We start from the raw sequence: 22,419 nt of genomic DNA, 5'->3' as shown, positions 1-22,419 counted from the left end.
GAGCATTGAGTATAGGAGTTGGGATGTAATGTTGAAACTGTATAAGGCAATGGTAAGGCCAAATTTGGAGTATTGTGTACAGTTCTGGTCACCGAATTATAGGAAAGATGTCAATAAAATTGAGAGAGTACAGAGGAGGTTTACTAAAATGTTGCCTGGGTTTCATCTCCTAAGTTACAGAGAAAGGTTGAACAAGTTAGGTCTTTATTCTTTGGAGCGTAGAAGGTTGAGGGGGGACTTGATAGAGGTGTTTAAAATTATGAGGGGGATTGATAGAGTTGACGTGGATAGGCTTTTTCCATTGAGAGTAGGGAAGATTCAAACAAGAGGACATGAGTTGAGAGTTAAAGGACAAAAGATTAGGGGTAACATGAGGGGGAACTTCTTTACTCAGAGAGTGGTAGCTGTGTGGAATGAGCTTCCAGCAGAAGTGGTTGAGGCAGGTACGATGTTGTTGTTTAAAGTTAAATTGGATAGCTATATGGACAGGAAAGGAATGAAGGGTTATGGGCTGAGTGCAGGTCGGTGGGACTAGGTGAGAGTAAGAGTTCGGCACGGACTAGAAGGGCCGAGATGGCCTGTTTCCGTGCTGTTATGGTTATATGGTTAAATACACACACACACACACACACTCACAAATAAATCAATAGTACAAAAAAGGGAGTGAAAAGGTAAGGTAATGTACATGGTAGTGTACGAGTAAGATAGTATTCGTTGTCCATTCAGAAATCTGATGGCAGTAGGGAAAAACCTGTTCCTAAAACGTTGAGTGTGTTTCTTCAGGTTCCTGTACCTCCTTTTTGATGGTAGCAATAAGAGGGCATGTCCTGGGTGATGGGGGTCCTTAACGACGCATGCTGCCTTTTTGAGGCATTGCATTTTGAAGACGTCTTGGCACTGGAGAGGACGTTGCCCATGATGGAGCTGGCTGAGTTTGCTGCTTTCTGCAGCTCTTTCCAGTCCTGCATGGGTTTTATTGCAATCAATTAGGATTAGTATAGGTAGGCATCATGGTTGGTAAAACAAGGTGGGCTAAAAGGGTCTATTTTTATGCTGTACAATCCTATGATTCTGCATTGGAGATGAGGCTATGAACAGATCACGCTAGAATTTAATAAGTGGCAGAGTAGGTTGACCACTGCACTGAAACCTTAATCTAAAAATCTACTTTCAAATGCCAGTGTAAAATACAGCTCTAACAGCTAAATGAATTGGAAAATAAGTCAACAAACAGATTCATCGCTCTCATAATGAGAAACATTTGAGTAACTTTTCTCATATTTTGTTTAGATTATAGTAGAAAGCAATCAAAAATACATTGGAATTGTGAGATATAAAACACACTATTTGCTTATGAATTGAAATAAAAAAGGATGTTTGAAAGTCTCAGCAGGTCTGGCAGCATCACACATTGATTTACGATTTGACCCAGAGCTACTGGAGGGATGCAAGGAAGAATTTTTCTGTGCTGCAATTGTTAACGAACTGGATATTTTTGTACTTGAGTACGGTGGAAGAAGAGATAAACAGTTATCTCTAAAGGAAATTGAGTAAGCACTTAAGCAAAGTGAACTTGAAAGGTCATGGAATTATAGCAGGGAATTGAGACTAACTGGATTGCTTTGCAGAGAAACTGCATTCATTTGATGGGCTAAATGTCTTCTTATATGCCACGGTGACCTTTAACATAAAACATTCAAATATATTTCAATTACACAATCTTGATACTACCTGAGCTCGCTTCTCCATATCCTGACAAGTTCCTAGTTGCTCCTCCATTGCAGATCGAATTTGCCGTGCTTCATACTCCAATTGCCTTCTAGTCATGTCAGTCTGCAGAGAGAACTGTCCAAAGTTGACCAATTCAATATAGTTTCCATAATATATAGAGAATGGCATCAAAACATATTATTTCAATAACTATTCCATATTCACAGTAACGGGTTTGACCACAGCTTTGGGAAGGCAAAAGATGACATGCTAATAATTTTCGTTTTTCTCCCCTTATAATAGGTTCACCTAAAAAGGAGCACAGTGAATCTTACATTTAAACAGTGAAAAGGTAATACAAAAAAATCAAGCAATTTGAACATAGAAAGCTTTAAACCTTGAGATAAACCAGAACTGATGTTTCTGTCAAGGCTTTAGGTTTCAGGAGTTTACTCACTGCCAACAGGATACTAGCCTTAGACCCCAGTATTTAAGTACTGGTGTAAGTCAATAGTGAACTCCAGGATGAGTATAGTGGGAGACTTAATTATTGAAAAGCCATTAAAATCATGGATAAGTGGTTAGACACTACCTTGTTAGAGATTGTCATTAGCTAGTACCTTTGTGGTGTGACTGTTACTTGGCACTTATCAGGCCATTGCTACATGGTGTCTAGTTCTTGGTACATGCAGGTGTGGGTTGCTTTATTTACTAGCAAGTTGAAAAATGATATTGAACAGTGCAATCATCAACAAGCATTCCCACTTCTGAACTTATGATGGAAGAAATATAATTATCAATTGAGCCTAGAATATAGTCCTGAGGAATCCCTGAAGTGATCGCCTGGGGCTGGGATGACTAAACTCTTTTCTTTCTTGGAGCTATGTCAGAGAGTTGTACAATGGTAAAACTGGCCATTCAGCCCACCATATTCATGTTACCCAATTCCCACAGGAGACCTATAACCTTCTTTGCCTTGACAATTCACACAGTTGTCTAGCTGTTTTTTCAATGTTGTGAGCTGCATTGATATATAGCTGATAATCAGTACCCAAATGGTACATGCGCTTATAAGGAAATTGCAACTTTTTATTTCGTCAGATTTCAGAATATTTTCCATCAGAATTTTCTCAACTGGGGAACAACAGAAAGATGGTGGCCACTCAGACCTCAATGAAAGTCCAGCAGAGTACAACCGGAAATGACAGCAGCAAAGACCAGATGCATCATGAAGTTTAAGTCTTTTGATTACACACAGGCTTGTATGATAGTTCAAAATTTCCTTAGAACTGCACAGGGAACTGTCAATACTGAATGTTTGGGCTAATAATTTTGATACATATTAATACAATAATACTTAATTTCATTAAAGGCAAATTACCAGACACATTGAATTCAGTTTCACAAATTACGGACAAAATTTTGAATTCACAACTCAAGGGCCAAATACAGATTTGAACCTAACAGAAGTTTCTAGTTCAGGTTTACCTAAAACAATGTTTCTATTGCCTATTATAAATTATTTCAAAATTCCAGTTTCACCATGGAAGATAAGGGAATGCCAAACTCCACTGAAAAATTACTTTCCCAACCTTCGTAGTTTCCATTGTAACTTTTATTAGGTGAAGAACTATCACAACTCCTTGCACAATTAATTAAGATGCCAAGCTACTTGCTTCATTCCTGACTACTTTTTTCCCTTCCTGGCCAATCATATACTCATGTCAGCTTTTACCACCTTAGCTTCTTTACTGCATCAAATAGAGTTCATATTCTCACTTCTGCTGCATTCCACAGCTCTTACCAACCCTTACTGTGAATACTTGGAGATATCATTGTTACTTAGATACATACTGATCTGGGTGCCACGGTAGTGTACAATAGCACAATGCTATTACAGTTCAGGGTGTTGGAGCTCAGGGTTCAATTCCAGTGCCATCTATAAGAAGTTTGTATGTTCTCCCCGTGACTGCATGGATTTCCTCCGGGTGCTCTGGTTTCTTCCCACAATCCAAAGGCGTACTGGTTAGCAGATTAATTGGTCATTGTAAATTGTCTTGTGATAAGGCGAGGGTTAAATATAGTTGCAAGAAAAAGTTTGTGAACCCTTTGCAATTACCCGATTTTCTGCATGAATTACTCATAAAATGTGGTCTGATCTTCATCTAAATCACAGTAACAGCCAAACACAAACTCCCTAAACTATTAACACACAAACACATGTACTTTTTGTCAACACTGAGAACACCATTCAAACAATCACAGTCCAGGTTCAAAAAAGTATGTGAACCTCTGGGGTAATGCTTTCTACAAAAGCTATTTGGAGTCAGATGCTTCAATCAATGAGATGAGATTGCAGGTGTGGGTTGTAGAGATGATCTGCTATATAAAAAAGACACACAAAATCAAGTTAATGACAGAGCCTGCTCTTCTCAAGAAAGATCTGTTTATGTGCACCATGCCTCAATCAAAACAACTTTCAGAGGATCTTGAAAGAAGAATTGTAGAGATGCACGAAGCTGGAAAAGGCTACAAAAGCACTTCTAAGGACTTGGAGTGATCATCAGTCCACAGTAAGGGAAATTGTATACAAATGGAGGAAATTCAGTCCTGTTGCTATTCTCCCTACTAGTGGGAGTCCTGCAGAGATCACACCAAGAGCACAATGTGCAATGCTGAAGGAGGTGAAAAAGAACCCTAGGGTAACAGCAAAAGACCTGCAGAAATCTCTAGAACTTGGTGAAGTGGACAATGTTCTGTAGACAGATGAGACAAGAGTTGAACTTTTTGGCAGAAATGCACACTGCTATGTTTGGAGGAAAAAGGGCAATACACACCAACACCAAAACCTCATCCCAACTGTGAAGCATGGTGGGAGGGGTATCATGGGTTGGGGCTGCTTTGCTGCCTCATGGCTTGGACGGCTTGCAATTGTTGAAGGAACAATGAATTCAAAATTGTATCAAGACATTTTATAGGAGGATGTCAGGGTAGCGGTCTGTTAACTGAAGCTTAATAGAAGTTAGATGATGAAACAAGACAATGATCCAAAACACAAGAGTAAATCAATAGCAGAAACTTTAAACGGTCTAAAATTCCTCCTCAGTGTAGATTATTGCTGCTTGAGGAGATTTTACAAGACATTAAATACAAGGGTTAATGTACTTTTTCCAGCCTAGACCATGAGTGATTAAACAATATGTTCAATAAGTACATGAAAAGCACAATTGTTTGTGTATTATTGGTTTTGCCAGATTGTGTTTGTCAATTATTGTGACTTAGATGAAGATCAGACTACATTTTATGAGTAATTAATGCCGAAAACTAGCTAATTGCAAAAGTTCACAAACGTTTTCTTGCAACTGTAGGTGGGTTGTTGAGTGGCTGGAAGGGCCTGTTTGTGCTGTATCTAAATAAAAAAATAAAATCTCTCCCCTCCCTGAATTGTCACCCAAGTCCAGTAACAGTCTTTGCAACCAGAACTATGGTGTGCTTTCACTTATTATATACTGATATTTGATTGAGTTAATCACTCCATTCTCTTCCTGTGTGATCCTCTTCTACAGCCTTGCCTTAGTTTGATTCTACTATACACCTTAATATGCAAGATGATCCGAAGGAGATTGAGAAGGATGCTTTTGCCTGTAAGTATGTATAGTTTCAGAATATAAATCATCAATTGAAGACTGAGATAAGGAGAAATTTCTTACACCAGAGAGCTGTGGAAGCTGTGTCATTGAATACATACAACATGCAGACTGGCAAACATTTCAATTGCAAGAGTCAGGGATGATGGAAAGAGGGTGGGTATTGAGGCTGAGTCTGGACTAGCCATAACTGGAATAGCAGATTCAATAAGGACAAATGACTTCTTCCTGCTCCAGTCTAATGGCCTCTTCTAATGTTTCTCCCCCTCCGTAGAAGGCTCCATGTCCAAATCCCTGGTCTTCATAATTTTTTCCAACATAATTCATAGTCACAATGTCAATGCTCACTTGTGTAGATAACATTTAGCTTTACCACCTTATGACCTTAATTCCCTAATTTATAACGTTTAGTTAAACGCTGTCTAAAATTTGAGCACTGGATGAGGAAGAAATGATTTCAAGTCCACTTGTTCTCAAACAAAATGATGAAATTCTCCTTGGTTGTGTGTGCACAACATGAGTGACTCATTTGCCTTTAGGCTGAGAGTAAAACCTTATGACCTATCCATTAATATGACTACCTATATACGGACTAGATGTAGCAATGTCTATCAATTCTTACATTTGTACTACAACAGCTCAAACCCTGACAAAATTTTTCTTACGATAGACTCAAATATTCTAACAGTCAATTTGAAGGCTTTCCAAGATATTAATCCAAATTCCATTACACAATTTTTGTCCCAAATGATACCCATTCTTGCATTACTTCTGACCTTAAAAATAATATTCAACTCCTCATACCTCACTACACTAATTTCATATTCTTTGTCTCATTTACTGGGAACATGGTGTCTTCATGCTTTTACATAGAAAACATAGAAAACATAGAAAACCTACAGCACAATACAGGCCCTTTGGCCCACAAAGTTGTGCCGAACATGTCCCTACCTTAGAAATTACCAGGGTTACCCATAAGTCCTCTATTTTTCTAAGCTCATGTACCTATCCAAAAGTCTCTTAAAAGACCCTGTCATATCCGCCTCCACCACCATTGCCAGAAGCCCGTTCCACGCACTCACCACTCTCTGCGTAAAAAATTTACCCCTGTCATCTCCTCTGTACTCCCAAGCACCTTAAACCTATGCCCTCTTGTGGCAGCCATTTCAGCCCTGGGAAAAAGCCTCTGACTATCCACACGATCAATGCCTCTCATTATCTTATACACCTCTATCAGTTCACCTCTCATCCTCCGTTGCTCCAAGGAGAAAAGACCGAGTTCACTCAACCTGTTTTCATAAGGCATGCTCCCCAATCCAGGCAACAACCTTGTAAATCTCCTCTGCACCCTTTCTATGGTTTCCACATCCTTCCTGTAGTGAGGCGACCAGAACTGAGCACAGTCCTCCAAGTGGGGTCTGACCAGGATCTATATAGCTGGAAAATTACCTCTCAGCTCCTAAATTCAATTCCACGATTCATGAAGGCCAATACACCGTATGCCTTCTTAACCACAGAGTCAACTTGTGCAGCTGCTTTGAGCGTCCTATGGACTCGGACCCCAAGATCCCTCTGATCCTTCACACTATCCACAACACCGCGAACCTTTGTGTCATCAGCAAACTTACCAACCCATCCCTCCACTTCCTCATCCAGGTCATTTATAAAAATCACAAAGCTAAAAGTCCCAGAACAGATCCCTGAGGCACACCACTGGTCACCGACCTCCATGAAGAATATGAACCATCTACAACCACTCCTTGCCTTCCGTGGGCAAGCCAGTTCTGGATCCACAAAGCAATGTCCCCTTGGATCCCATGCCTCTTTACTTTCTCAATAAGCCTTGCATGGGGTACCTTATCAAATGCCTGCTGAAATCCATATACATCTACTGCTCTTCCTTCATTAATGTGTTTAGTCACATCCTCAAAAAATTCAATCAGGCTTGTAAGGCACGACCTGCCCTTGACAAAGCCATGCTGACTATTCCTAATCATATTATACCTCTCTAAATGTTCATAAATCCTGCTTCTCAGGATCTTTTCCATCAACTTACCAACCACTGAAGTAAGACTCACTGGTCTATAATTTCCTGGGCTATCTCTACTCCCTTTCTTGAATAAGGGAACAACATCTGCAACCCTCCAATCCTCTAGAACCTCTCCCGACCCCATTGATGATGCAAAGATCATCGCTAGACTGTCAGCAATCTCCTCCCTCACCTCCCACAGTAGCCTGGGGTACATCTGGTCTGGTCCCAGTGACTTATCCAACTTGATGCCTTCCAAAAGCTCCAGCACATCTTCCTTCTTAATATCTATATGCTCAAGCTTTTCAGTCCGCTGCAAGTCATCACTACAATCACCAAGATCCTTTTCCATAGTGAATACTGAAGTATTCACTAAGTACCTCTGCTATTTCCTCTGGTTCCATACATACTTTCTCACTGTCACACTTGATAGGTCCAATTCTTTCATGTCTTATCCTCTTGCTCTTTCATGTCTTCTCCTCTTGCCCTACTTTTACATCTTGAAATTCACTCCAAGATTCCATAGTCATTTATTACTGTCTATCACCCACCCTCTCTTAAAGACTTCTCACTTTTCATGTCATCTTCAGCTATTTCAAGCTCAGGTTAAAGACACATTTCCTAAAGCTTCCTATTTATTACTTCTTCAAAACTCAAAATCTTTTCTATGATCTAGTTAGGGTTTGTGGAACACAGGTATCTTTTTCATTCATCATTGCTGGTATCTGATATTATTTAATTCTTAGCACCTTCAATGAAGCATTTTCAGAATGTACATTTTTTCTTACTGTAGTGGCCTCATTCGCAAAGTAACAAGTAAAAAGGTTCAAAACAATACAAGAACAGATTTAGCTATGTGTTCCCACCTATTTTGTAGAAAAATTAGAATTGGATTTGAACTTACATTTTCTGTAAGGGGGAGATTATCAATCCTCTTTGTAAGATTTTGAAGCTGTGCATAATACCAGTCCTTTTCCTTCTCTTCCTTTTCAATCTCAGCAAGTAACAAAGACCTACAAAATAAAGAGAAACTCTACTGTTACAACACACAACTTGTTTAAAACAAGTACCAAGAATATCTGTCCATTAGGAGATCATGTTGCTTTCATTTTCTCTGGTAAATTGCCAAAGGCAATTTTAATATTAATTTAGATAACATGCTGCTCTTTAAAGAAAGCAACTTTATGTCATATACCGTCCAACTTATTATTCTCAGATCAAGGAGAACATACACCTTCAAAAGACACACAGTCCACTTGCAATTAACTAAACAACTTCAGGTCAGAGTGTAACAGATGGGACTCCACAGGACTGCCAATTTCGGTTCAGTCTTCTGTCAACTGAGTCCTCCCCACTGCCGCCAATGTTGTCTCACTCAGAGTCTGACACAAACATTTGAAGGCCAGTTCAGCAGCTCACTGAATGCAGGCTTTGCCAGAAAACTGCCTGGGGATGCCCAGTGGTCTAATATAAATAACCTTCTGAAGTCCAATTTTGATCTTAACCTATTGTGCTCTTATGTGGGGTAGTTCCACATGTATGCTCATGATATCGAGTTCCAACACCTGTTTAAATGCACCACCACGACATCTCCATATCTCTATTTAAAGAAACAACAGAGGTGGACTTATACTACTGGTGGTTGTCTGTCGTGTACGATGATGACAGGAAACCTATGGAGAACAGTTTTTAAAATGGAAAAGCCGTTGCACTGGAGCACTTCCATTCTGTCAATCTCGGCAGTATTAGTCCAGTAGTACGAACAAGGGTCGGAAACTGGTTGCAGTGGATGACCATGCCTTGTCATGCCCTTCACTCTCCACGGGGTATTGCAGTACTGCTTTCCTGGCCGTTGGATCTCATCTGCCCAGTCTGCTGAAGGTGACTTCGCATGCTGGGGCAGGCATGTCCCTACCTCACTGGTGTATGGGGCTGCCGGCTGCCTTCACCTGGTTTAACCTGACTGTCAAAGCCGTTTACCGGGGTATGGCCACTGTTGCATGCAAATAGCTACTTGGATTCACTCTTATACCACTGGAACTCTGTTAAAGGATGCCTAATACTGGGAAGGCCATTATAGAGCTAACTTACAGGAAAGTTAAATGTGCAGAAGTCAAAGAATAATGTTAATGTAGTACTTTGGATACCTAAATATAGATAGGGGTAACAACAACAAAGGCAAAGCAGAGGAGGAGTTTCTGAAATGGGGTTAGAAGAGTTTTCTTATAAGTGTGTTTCTGGCCCAAAGATTTTGTTCTCGGAACTTAACTGAGCCAAATGTCATAGGTGTGAGTGGAAAACATCTAAGAAATAGTGATCAAAATTACATAATGTTTAGAATCGCTGAGGATATACACCAGCCCAAAATAATGAACTGGAGAAAAGCCAATTTCAATGTCTTATGTAATGAGTACAGATTTAGCCTGGGTAAAACAGAATCAAAACTTGGCAGGCAAAGCTAAAGTTGAACAAATGAAGATATTTCAAGTGAAGCTGCTTTAGCCACAAAAACAAACAATTTGGTGGAGGAAGCCAGCAGGTTAAGTGGCATTGGCAGATGGAACTATCAACATTTGGGTCGGAACCCTGCGTCAGGACTGGCAAGATGGCCAGCACAGAAAAAAAGGGAGATGGTGAGAAAGGAGTCCAAGGTGATTAATAGACTGAGGGTGCATGATGACTGGCAGATTGCACCAGATAGGGATGGGGAATAGGTGTGGAGTTGAGAAATAGTAGCAGGAAATGAGAGACAGAGGCCAGAAAGGGAGAGAAAAAAAAAGAGCAATAGATGGAGATAGGTAGTGGGATAGGAGAGTGAAGGTAGGAGATAGCAACTGGAGGGAGGTAATCTTGAACAAAGGACACTGATAAGTAATGGAGGTGATAATGGGAACTTCAGACTCTTTCTCATCCTCTTTACTGGGCACAGAGTCATAAAACACTGAAACACAGGCCCTTTGGCCCATCTAGTCTGTGCCAAATCATTAATCTGCCCAGTCCATTGGACCTGCAGCCGGATCATAGCCTACCATTCCCCTCCCATCCATGTAATTATCCAACTTTCTCCAAAATGTTAAAATCAAACTCACATCCATCACTTGCACTGGCAGCTGGTTCCACACTCTCACTGCCCTCTGAGTGAAGAAGTTATGCTCATGTTCCCCTTAAACATTTCACCTTTCATCCTAACCCATGTCATCCAGTTCTAGTCTCACTCAACCTCAGTGGAAAAAGCCTGCTTGCTTTTACCCTATCTATACCCCTCATAATTTTGTATACTGCTATCAAATCTCTCCTCAATCTTCTACATTCTAGGGAATAAAGTCCTAACCTATTCAACCTTTTCTGACAATTCAGGTCCTTAAGTCCCAGTAACATCTTTGCAAATTTTTTGTGCACTCTTTCAAAGTTATTGATATCTTTCCTGTAGATAGGTAAACAGAACTGCACAACATACTCCTTACCAACATCTTATACAACTTCAACATAACATCCCAACTCCTGTACTCAATACTTTGATTTATGAAGCCCAGAGTGCCAAAAGTTTTCTTTATGACCCTATCTACCTGTGATGCCACTTTCGAGGAATTATGGATCTGTATTCCCAGATCCCTCTGCTCTACCAGACTACTGAGTACCCTACCGCTCACCATGTAAGACCTATCTGGTTGGTCCTCCCAAAGTGCAACACTTCACACTTGCCTGCATTAAATTCTACCTGTCATTTTCAGCCCATTTTCCCAGCTGATCCAGATCCCACTGCAAACTTTGACAGTCTTCCTCGCTGTCTGCTATATCCCCAATCTTGGTACCATACACAAATCTGCAGATTCAGTTTACTGTATTATCACCCAGATCATTGATATAGATGACAAACAATGCACCCGACACCAATTTCTGTGGCACACCACTAGTCACAAGCCTGCACTCAGAGAGGCAACCAGTCTTTGGCTTTTCCCGTGAAATCCAATTTACTACCTCATTCATTCTGAATACTAAGCAAATGAACCACCTTGACCAACCTCCCATGCGGGAACTTGCCATAGGACTTGCTAAAGTCCAAGTAGACAACACCCACTGCCCTGCCTTCATCAATTTCCCCGGTAAATTTCTCAAAAAAACTCCCTAATCAGTCCCTATTTAAATACTTATATATCTGGACTTAGGCACATATATATAGCTAAGGTGCCCAAGATGTTTGCACAGTAATTTTATGTGTTGTACTATACCGCTGCCACACAAAAAACATATTTCATGATATATGAGTGATGATAAATCTAATTCTGATATGGGTCTTTATTGTGGACTGAGAGTGGGCAGGTGTCAGGGAGAGGGGAATCATGGTTGTGAAAAGGGGAAGGGAAATGGGGGGTGGGGAAGCAGAAAGCGCCAGAGAGACATTCTGTAATGATTAATAAACCAATTGTTTGGAATCAAATAACCTTCTCTGGTGTCTCAAGGCTGGGCCTCAAAAACCATGGTTCTATAAACGTGTTATCTTTGCTTTTATTCTGACAGGAACACACAAACTCTGCACTCTCAAAGTTTCACTTTTGAAGGCCTCCCACGTATCAAGTACAGCTTTGCCAAAAACAACCTGTCCAATCTACAGTTGCCAGATAAACTACAGGAAAGGTTAACCACAATGCAAGTGGGCAAGACTTCTGATCCAGATGGGAGTCAACCTTGGTTGCAAAGAACAAAGTATCAGCAAAATAATGGACATCATTGCAGAATCTTAAAGTGGCTAGGGATAATTTTTAGTGAGGCACTGGTTTTGTTTCCAAATTACTGCAGGTTCAGCAAAGGTGTCATTAGCTTGGAAAATAGCATATGTAACATATAAAAAAATGGGAGACAGTAAGAATTAACTAGCAACACATCACAGCAAAAATGCTAAAAATTATTAAAAGTGTCATAATAGGACACTTGAAAATTCAAGGTATTCATGCAAAGTCCCCAGCTTTTGTGAAAAGAAGATCGTGTTTGACAAAATTTTGGAGCTTTATGAATAAGTAATGCACAAGTTCAAATTTCCAGAAAGTAAAGTTAGGTGCCACACCAAAGATTATAGCAAAAAAATAAAAGCTTACAGTTTAAGAGACAATATATTGGTATGAATGGAATATTCATGCTAGCTAACAGGAGATAGAGAGCAGATGTATTTTTTTACATTGGCAAGATAACAAAAAGTGTGGAGCTGGCACCTTAACTTTTTAAAATTTAGATGAATGAACCTACTGCCACTGCGTGAAGATAGGAGGAAAGGAAAGCGTGAAGCAGATAGAGGAGACTAAAAAGGGGTAGGATAGATGGGATTCTGCATGTGTTGAAAATCTTGAGTAACACATACAAAATGCTGGAGGAACTCAGCAAGCCAGGCAGCATATAAGGTGGGGAATAAACAGGTGATGTTAGGGTCCAAGACCCTTCGTCAGGTTTGGAAAGGTAAGATGGGGCAAAAGATCTGGCAAATGGAGTATAATGTGGAAAAGTATAAAACTGAAGAAATTTAAAATATGCATTATCTAGGGAGGCATGGTAGCGTAGTGGTTAGCACAACTTTACAGTGCAGGTGACTGGGGGGGGGAGGGGGTTCAGTTCCCGTCGCTGCTTCTAATGAGTGGGTTTCACTCCAGGTGCTCTGGCTTCCTCCCACAGTCCAAAGATGTACTGGTTGTTAGGTTAATTTGTCATTGTAAATTGACCCGTGATTAATAAAAGATGAACCTTGAGTGATTGTAGAGCTGTAAGATACAGAGGGACCCAAGTTCCCTAGTATCCGATTCACAAAAGGCTGGTGTACTATTACTCAAGTATTTAAGAAAGATAAAAGACATTTTAATGTTGGGAACTAAACACTTAAGCATGGAGGGTATGCTTTAGTTATACTGTATGGTGCATCAGTGACATTACATATGCAGTATTATGTACTGTATTAGTGTCCTTTCTTAAAAGGATTGTATATTTTTAATTCTGTGGTCTAAGTACAAGTGAAGTACACACAAAAGCAGGAAGGGAATGAGTGACTACCAGTACAATAGACGGCAGGTAATGCAGGAAACCCAGTGGCTATTGTACACACATCCCTCCCCCACTCCTAACAGATCACTGAGGAATTTAATATAATACTACACAACAGCTAAAAAAAATTAATTAAAAGTCTGCTGTGGTTCTAATTACATCCAATAATCCAGAAAATCTACTACCCTGGCACTGAAGTTAACTCAGTGACAGTGCATTTTAAGCAGAAATTGTTAAAGGCAATGGCAACGGCAACGTGAACTTCAGAGGAAAATGTTAACAATGTGGAAGTATTAATTAATTAAAGATTTGCCTTTATTTATCAGATCATAAAAATAGCTCGAAGTAAGCACATAATATACAATATTTGCATAGAAGTGGCATGCTGTTCCTCAGAATTCTCCCTTCAAAAGGTGCAACTTTCAAAGCAAGAACTTTCAGATCCTCTCTATTACATAAAAGAATTTTAAAGAAGCCTTGTATCCATTGTAGCTAATCAGAGGCATCACTGAAGACCATGCCATAAGCATTTTGAAAATGAAAAGCATCAATTGGATCTATTTCTAAATTGCAACCAATACTCTTCAAGATTCTGCTTATAACCATATCCCTACCCTACAGCACTGGAAAGGATCTGCAAATGTGTTGACAATCTTAGGCTTTAAATCAACTTAAAAGAAGTGAATTTCTGCCTATTACTCTCCTCATCAGCTGTTCCAGACATTCTGAAAGAAGGAAGTCTGGATAATTTCAGGTGCAGCTCAGTTATGTAGAACATAGATTAAAACTAGTACTTATCCTAGCTCAATGCACTGTGTAATGATTTGATCTTTTTAACAGTATGTAAGACAAACATTTTCACTGCATTTTGGTATATATGACAATAATAAACAAATACCAATACACTATATTTAAAGACAAAAACATTTAGGAACATTACAAACAGATATAGATGGGTATTGTCCTCCAAGTTAACTCTTATAATTTTCCAGAATGTAGAATTCCTGAACTCTATTGTAGCACTGAGGAAGTCAATATCTCCAACTAGGGTTGGAAAAGATTATAGTGTTCCGGATGTACCACACTGTTGGTCCTTTAACAATGGATTGACAACAAATCATACTGACTGAAGGTTAAAAAAAAGATTGAGCAATGTAGTGGAGATTTTGTAAAAGAGTAAATGGAAAAGACTGAGCACAGTATCTCATCCACTGAGAAGAGTGTGAATGACCCTACATTTACACATAATGAACAAAATAAAAAAAACAAAGTTATTTGAGTTAGAATTCAGATACAATTTATTGTAAAATGTTGCAATAGTTCAGTTCACACTGTAGTTTCACACTAACTTTTGACAAATATTTAAAATGAAAAATGTGAAAATAGTAAAATGTGTTGGATGGGAAATATGCATTGTTACATATTAAAGATAATTAATAAGTCTGCATATGTTTTGAACCCATGTTAGCAAACATGTCAACAGCACAAAATTTGAGTTAAAGGCATGGTTAACTCAGAATATTTTCAGGAATTCCTGCTGTGCTCCCATTTAAAGAAACTAATTATACTCCAAAATAATAGCAATGACATAAATCAAGATGTACCTCTCTTTTTCTAATTCTTCTAAGTACCCAGTGCTTTCTCTGCTTCCATTGATCAATCCTCTTCTTGGAATTGAACCCATTGGAATTGGACTACACTCTCCTGACCGACCAGACACTGATCCTTCTCGGCTTCCATATGAATGCAGTGACATCTTTGGCCTTAATTTTATTGCAGGTGAATTTACACACTCCAAGTTCAGTTCTGAAAAATAAAATTATGCATATTATCAGCCATTTTGTAAAAACAATGTTTTGGGAATTAAGAAAGATTATGAATTAAGAAAAAATCATCTAAAATCCATACAACTGTGGAAACATCCTTAAAATAACACAACCTACTATAGAATGAATCCGAATATCAGAAGAAACTATTCTAGAAATCTATAGGTAACAATGTGCACTATTATCACTAGTGCTACCTGACAGCACTTGTTCAGTGAAGAAAAAATGAAAACACATTATGATTAGTTTAGGTATCACGAAGTGCATTCATATCATTTCTGTTAAATAGAGGCCGTGGACAATTCTGATTTGATGGAGACAGACATGAAAGCACAGAGGAACATCTGGAGAAATTTCTGTAACGCCGGTTCGCTGCCGCTGTTACTGGGCGATCAAGAATCTTCCGGAGGGAAGGCCCCAAAATCCCCGGCTTTGCCTGCTGCTGGCAACCAAGGCTGAGGTCAAATCGTTTGGATAGAGATGGTGCTCGGTACTCTGTGTTGGAGGGGCTGATCGGAGGCTCGAAGTTTTCTGACGACTAAGTCGGACTGTGGTCGGGCATGGCAGGGAGAGTTTTCTTCCTTCTCCCATCTGCGTGAGATGTGGGACATTCGAGAGACTTTGAATTTTTTACTGTGCCATGGACTGTTCTTCATCAAGTTATGGTATTGTTGTACTGTTGTAACTATATATTATAATTATGTGGTTTTATTAGTTTTCCAGTCTTGGTCTGTCCTGTGTTTTTGTGATATCACACCGGAGGAATATTGTATCATTTCTTAATGCATGCTAAATGACAATAAAAGAGGACTGCAAGTCCTCATAATCTAATCAAATCATGTTACAGTTTGGCCCAGATGTGGGCACTAAACCACAACTCCAGTTTTTTGGTGAGAATGTGTTTCCCTCAAGAGCAATGCAACATTTCACTGATTCGGAATTCATTGTCTTGCAGAGCAGTAGAAGTAAATTCAATTGTTTTCAAAAATTTAGTACTTGGAGAATAAGACAATCGGCAGATTAATCTGACGCAAGTTTGATGGGCTGAATCCGCTCTTTCAGTTCCATGACAATTCAATGTGAAAGGTATACAGTAACAGTAAGGTGAAAAACTCTGGAATGGGTGAAATGTCACCCAGCAGAAAGGTATTATAGCTGATAATGACAATTTCAGCTCCTATATTGAATCACAGGCTTAGCTTCACCTTTTGTCCATGAGCATTTGTTCTATCATGATAGGTGGGATGACCTGTTTATTATATTTAGCCTATGCAAATCTTCAGATGATAAAGTAGTCAATGTCCACATGCAACAAGAAGTAGACAACATCTAGAGTTATGCTGATAGGCAAATATTTATTATGAATATTACACGGTAATAGTCACCTATAACAAGACAGGCTACCCGTTTCTCCAAGACATTCCAAGGGGTTTCCACCAAATTCACTATCATCAACACCCTGAAGGTTAAAAAAGCTTTCTTAAAAACTTACAAATCTGCAGAATGATATTAATCCAAGTACTAAAATGAAAACTGTTCAAGTTTGAAGATGCAATTGATCAGAGGCAAGGTACACAAGTGACTTGCACCCTGATCAAATTGCTGTGCACATCTGTATAAGACTCAAAGACCCTGCAAAGACAGCTCTCAGATAATACTTCAGGGACAATCAGAAAACTCCTAATCTACAGTGTCCATAATGTCTGGACTGCCCAAAATGCAATTAACACCTGAAAGAGTCTCTTGACTTGTCTGTTGAAAAACATCATGATAAATTTGATCAGAACAACGAGAAGATCCGAAGATAATGTATGTTAATTGGTCATGTAAACTGTCCTGTGATTAGGCTAGAGTTAAATCGGTGGGTTGCTCGGCAATGTGCCTCATTGAACTGCAAGACCTATTCTACATAAAAATAAAACAATTAAGCAGAAAAATGACACTATTGGATCCAACAAACCACATGCTAAGAGGAAGAAAATCCTACCTGCAGATAGTTGAAGGATAAGGTCCAACAAAACCTGTGACCTAAAGGACAGATTACGTAAGGAGTCCAGGTAATACGGTAACAAGGTGATAAAAATGGCATGCATTAGGAACACCCATGGCACAAACACCCAAGTTCCACCACAATGAGAGCAAGATCAGACAAGAGTTTATCCAAAAATAAAAAGACAGAAATTGTCCATATGAAGATGCAGTTCAAAAACTCCTCAATCAAGACTTATATCTTAACATGATTGGCCTTGACTCCAACCTACAGTGCAATATTCCATTCAATCTTATTGCCACACCTGGACAATGACAGTAGTGCCAAGTGGCAACAAGGCCTCTAAACCAAACTGTGTATTTGTTGAAATTCTGAAATTTGGCACAGAGGAAATTCAATCACCAACAGCATCTTGCAGATCTAGAAGAGAAGGACACATCAGGGGATCTCAGAGACTAAGTAATTGTGATCATCTTCAAGGAATCCAAATCTGTTAACAACAGGTTTCCCTGCCATTCGTCTCCAGGAAAGTTACCACAAGTGTCCTCCACGACCACCTCTTCCTAGTGAAGAACTAGATTCTGTTCACTTAAGGCATAATGAACATCACCTCTATTGTGCGACAACTGAAAAGAAAATAAAAGCAGCGGCTTCAAATACCATGCAGTAATTCAGTATACAAACATTCAAAGGCTTAACTCCAAATTATTGTTGACTCACTTACTGCAGAGAAAGAAGAAAAAGGGTCTTATACTAAACATCCGCAAAACAGATTCTCTCTAAATTTCCTCCCCTATACAACTACACCCCTTGAAATTTGTGCCCCATGAGAAGACCCTGAGAGCATTTCACGTTACAGGAAATGCTACTCAGCAAAGAGAGGTATTAATAATGAAATCGCCACTTGTAGCTGTCTGATGGGAAAAAAACACGTTCAAGGATTAAGATCTCAAATGCCTTAGAAAGTTCATGGTCCACCAGGCAGCAGTGATTTCCTACAAACTTTGAAAATATGGTATTGGTTTATTATTGTCACACATACCAAGATACAGTGAAAACAGTATGTATACTATTCATACAGATCCAATCATTACACCGCACACCGAGGTAGAACAAGGTAACCAATAACAATACAGAATAAAGTGTAACAGATAAAGTATCAGGCAGGTCAACAATAAAGTGCAAGATCATAACAAGGTTGATTGTGAGATCAAGTGTCCATCTTATCATAAAAGAGTACCATTCAAGAGTTTGATAACTGTGGGATAGAAGTTGTCCTTGAGCATGATGGGATGTGCTTTCAGGCCTTTGTATCTTTTGCCTAATGGGAGAGGGGAGAAGAGAGAATGTCCAGAATAGGTGGGGGTTTTGATTATGCTGCTGCGTCAAGTATAAACAGAGTCCATAGAGGGAGGCTGGCTCCCGTGATGTACTGAGCTGTGAACACAAAATCCCTGCAGTTTCTTGTAGTCATGTCCAAAGTAGCTGCCACACCAAGCCATTATGCATCCAGCCTTCTATAGTGCATTTATATGGGTTGATGGGAACGTGCCAAATTCTTTAGCTTCTTGAGGTGGTAGAGGTTTTTGTGAGCTTTCTTGGTCATGATTATCAACTAGTTGGGCCAGAACAGACCATATTGTCAGTGTCACTCCTAGGAACTTGAAGCTCTAAACCTCAACGCCATTGATGTAGACAGGAACACATACACCACCCTCTTTCCTGAAGTCAATGAGATCTTGAAGCCTTCCCCCTCATCTGGACTCACCTATCACCATAAAATCATAAAACACAGATGCAGAATTAGGTCATCTGGCCCATCGAGTCTGCTTTGCCATTCGATAATGGCTGATTTATTTTCCCTCTCAAACCCCATTCTCCTGCCTTTTCCATGCAGCCTTTGATGCTCTTACTAAGCAAGGACATATTAACCCTGACTTTAAATATGTCCAATGACTTAGCCTCCACAGCCAATCTATGGCAATGAATTCCACAGATTCTCCACCTACCTATGGAATAGGTGAATCCATAGATTCAACTAAAGAAATTCCACCCCTTCCCTGTTCTAACAGAATGTCCTATTCTGAAGCTGTGCCTTCTGGTTCCAGAATCTCCCACCACTAAACGTACTCTCCATGTCCATTCTATCCAGGACTTTCAATATTCCGTAGGTTTCAAAGTTCAAGTAAATTTATTATCAAAGTATGTACACCATATACATCTTTGAGATTCATCTGCTTGCAGGCAGCCACAAAACACAATAGAAACCACGAAAAACCACACACGACAAAGACCGACAAATATCCAATGTATGAAAAGGAACAAATCATGAAAATAATACAAAAAATAAACAAGTAATACACAGACCATGAACTGCAGTATCCCCAAAATGAGTCCACAGCCATGAAGCCAGTTCAGTGCTAAGGCAAGTGAAGCTGGTCCCGAATCTTGTTGGCTGCAGACCCTAACTGCAGCGTCCATTCAGTGCTAAGGAGAGTGAGGCTGGTCCAGGAGCCCAACAGCTGAAAGGCAACAACTGCCTCTGAATCTGGAGGCAGATTCAAGACTCCTGCACCATCCACCCTATGGTAGCAGCAGGAAGAGAGGGAGAGGGGTCAAACCCAGTCAAATGGGATGGGCTCAGGTGGCTGTCTGAACTCATGTATCGTCTCAACCGTTCAACAGACGACACCATCGCCACCACCTTCTACCTGGCCCTAACCCACCTGGACAAAAAAGACACATACGTTCAAATGCTGTTCATAGACTTCAGTTCAGCATTCAACACAATCATTCCTCAGCACCTGATTGGAAAGCTGAAACTGCTGGGCCTGAACACCTCTCTCTGCAACTGGATCCTAGACTTCCTGACTGGGCGACCTCAGTCAGTCCGGATTGGGAGCAGCATCTCCAACACAATCACACTGAGCACGGAGGCCCCCCAGGGCTGTGTGCTCAGTCCACTGCTGTTCACTCTGCTGACCCACGACTGTGCAGCAATACACAGCTCGAATCACATCATCAAGTTTGCCGATGACATGACCGTGGTGGGTCTCATCAGCAAGAACAATGAGTCAGCATACAGAGAGGAGGTGAGACGGCTAACAGACTGGTTCAGAGCCAACAACAAATAGGGAAGAGCTGAGGGCAATACAGAGGGACCTGAAAGCCAGGATCAGGGTGGCTAAAGACAAGTACAGGAGGAAGCTTGAGTGGAACAACATGAGAGAGGTCTGGAGGGGGATGAGGACCATCACTGGGTTCCAGCAAACTAGCAACAGAGGAGCTGAAGGCAGTGTGGACAGGGCCAATGAACTTAACCTGTTCGTTAATAGATTTGACACTGTGGCCCCTGCCCATCTCCACATGAGCCTGGAGAGCCTGGAGAGACAGGCCACACTTAGATCCCCTCCAGTTCGCCTACCAGCCCTGACTAGGAGTTGAGGATGCCATCGTCTACCTGCTGAACCGTGTCTATGCCCACCTGGACAAGCCAGTGAGCACTGTGAGGGTCATGTTTTTGACTTCTCCAGTGCGTTCAACACCATCCGCCCTGCTCTGCTGGGGGAGAAGCTGACAGCGATGCAGGTGTATGCTTTCCTGGTGTCATGGATTCTTGATTACCTGACTGGCAGACCACAGTACGTGTGCATGCAACACTGTGTGTCCGACAGAGTGATCAGCAGCACTGGGGGTCCACAGGGGACTGTCTTGTCTCCCCTTCTCTTCACCATTTACACCTCGGACTTCAACTACTGCACAGAGTCTTGTCATCTTCAGAAGTTTTCAGATGACTCTGCCATAGTTCGATGCATCAGCAAGGGAGATAAGGCTGAGTACAGGGCTACGGTAGGAAACTTTGTCACATGGTGTGAGCAGAACTATCTGCAGCTTAATGTGAAAAAGACTAAGGAGCTGGTGGTAGACCTGAGGAGAGCTAAGATACCGGTGACCACTGTTTCCATCCAGGGGGTCAGTGTGGACATGGTGGAGGATTACAAATACCTGGGGATACGAATTGACAATAAACTGGGCTGGTCAAAGAACACTGAGGCTGTCTACTAGGAAGGTCAGAGCCATCCCTATTTCCTGAGGAGACTGAGGTCCTTTACCATCTGCCGAACGATGTTGAGGATGTTCTACGAGTCTGTGGTGGCCAGCGCGATCATGTTTGCTGTTGTGTGTTGGGGTAGCAGGCTGAGGGTAGCAGACACCAACAGAATCAACAAACTCATTCGTAAGGCCAGAGATGTTGTGGGGATGGAACTGGACTCTCTCACAGTGGTGTGTGAAAAGAGGATGCTGTCTAAGTTGCATGCCATCTTGGACAATGTCTCCCATCCACTACATAATGTACTGGGTGAGCACAGGAGTACATTCAGCCAGAGACTCATTCCACCGAGATGCAACATAGAGCGTCATAGGAAGTCATTCCTGCCTGTGGCCATCAAACTTTACAACTCCTCCCTTGGAGGGTCAGACACCCTGAGCCGATAGGCTGGTCCTGGACTTATTTCATAATTTACTGGCATAATTTACATATCACTATTTGTGGTTTTATTACTATTTATTATTTATGGTGCAACTGTAACGAAAACCAAATTCCCCGGGGATCAATAAAGTACGACTATGACTATAACTATAACCCGTCTCTGAATGTGAACAAAACAAAAGAGATGATGGCTGTTGACTTCAGGAGAGCACGGAGCGACCACTCTCTGCTGAACATTGACGGTTCCTCCGTAGAGGTCATGAAGAGCACCAAATTTCTTGATGTTCACCTGGCAGAGAATCTCACCTGGTCCCTCAACACCAGCTCCATAGCCAAAAAAGCCCAGCAGAGTCTCTACTTTCTGCGAAGGCTGAGAAAAATCCATCTCCCACCCCCCCATCCTCACCACATTCTACAGAGGATGTATCGAGACCATCCTGAGCAGCTGCATCACCACCTGGTTCGGGAATTGCACCGTCTCAGATCACAAGACCCTGCAGCAGATAGTGAGGTCAGCTGAGAAGATCATTGGGGTCTCTCTTCCTGCTTTTACAGACATTTACACCACACGCCGAACCCGCGAAGCTAACAGTATTGTGAAGGACCCCACGCACCCCTCATACAAACTCTTCTCCCTCCTGCCATCTGGCAAAAGGTACCAAAACATTTGGGCACTCAGGACCAGACTGTGCAACAGTTTC

General features: G+C 40.8%; 1 protein-coding gene across 6 annotated transcripts in view; it reads right to left on the bottom strand.

Annotated features, from left to right (window-relative positions):
- apc (APC regulator of WNT signaling pathway) overlaps positions 1–22,419 on the bottom strand; it is a 210,190-nt gene that overhangs the window by 45,127 nt on the left and 142,644 nt on the right. For 5 of the 6 annotated variants that reach the window (XM_072281388.1, XM_072281389.1, XM_072281390.1 and 2 more), the window contains 3 exons: positions 15,015–15,216; positions 8,291–8,399; positions 1,732–1,845 (listed from right to left, as the gene is read on the bottom strand). In XM_072281388.1, the coding sequence (XP_072137489.1) occupies positions 1,732–1,845; positions 8,291–8,399; positions 15,015–15,216 (425 nt within the window). The remainder of the gene's footprint in view (positions 1–1,731; positions 1,846–8,290; positions 8,400–15,014; positions 15,217–22,419) is intronic. The other variant, XM_072281392.1, reaches the window with a different exon arrangement.

Source organism: Mobula birostris, chromosome 17 (genome assembly GCF_030028105.1).
Source record: "Mobula birostris isolate sMobBir1 chromosome 17, sMobBir1.hap1, whole genome shotgun sequence".
In the NCBI taxonomy this organism is placed as follows: Eukaryota; Metazoa; Chordata; class Chondrichthyes; order Myliobatiformes; family Myliobatidae; genus Mobula; species Mobula birostris.
This window is presented reverse-complemented; position numbering and strand designations above follow the sequence as displayed.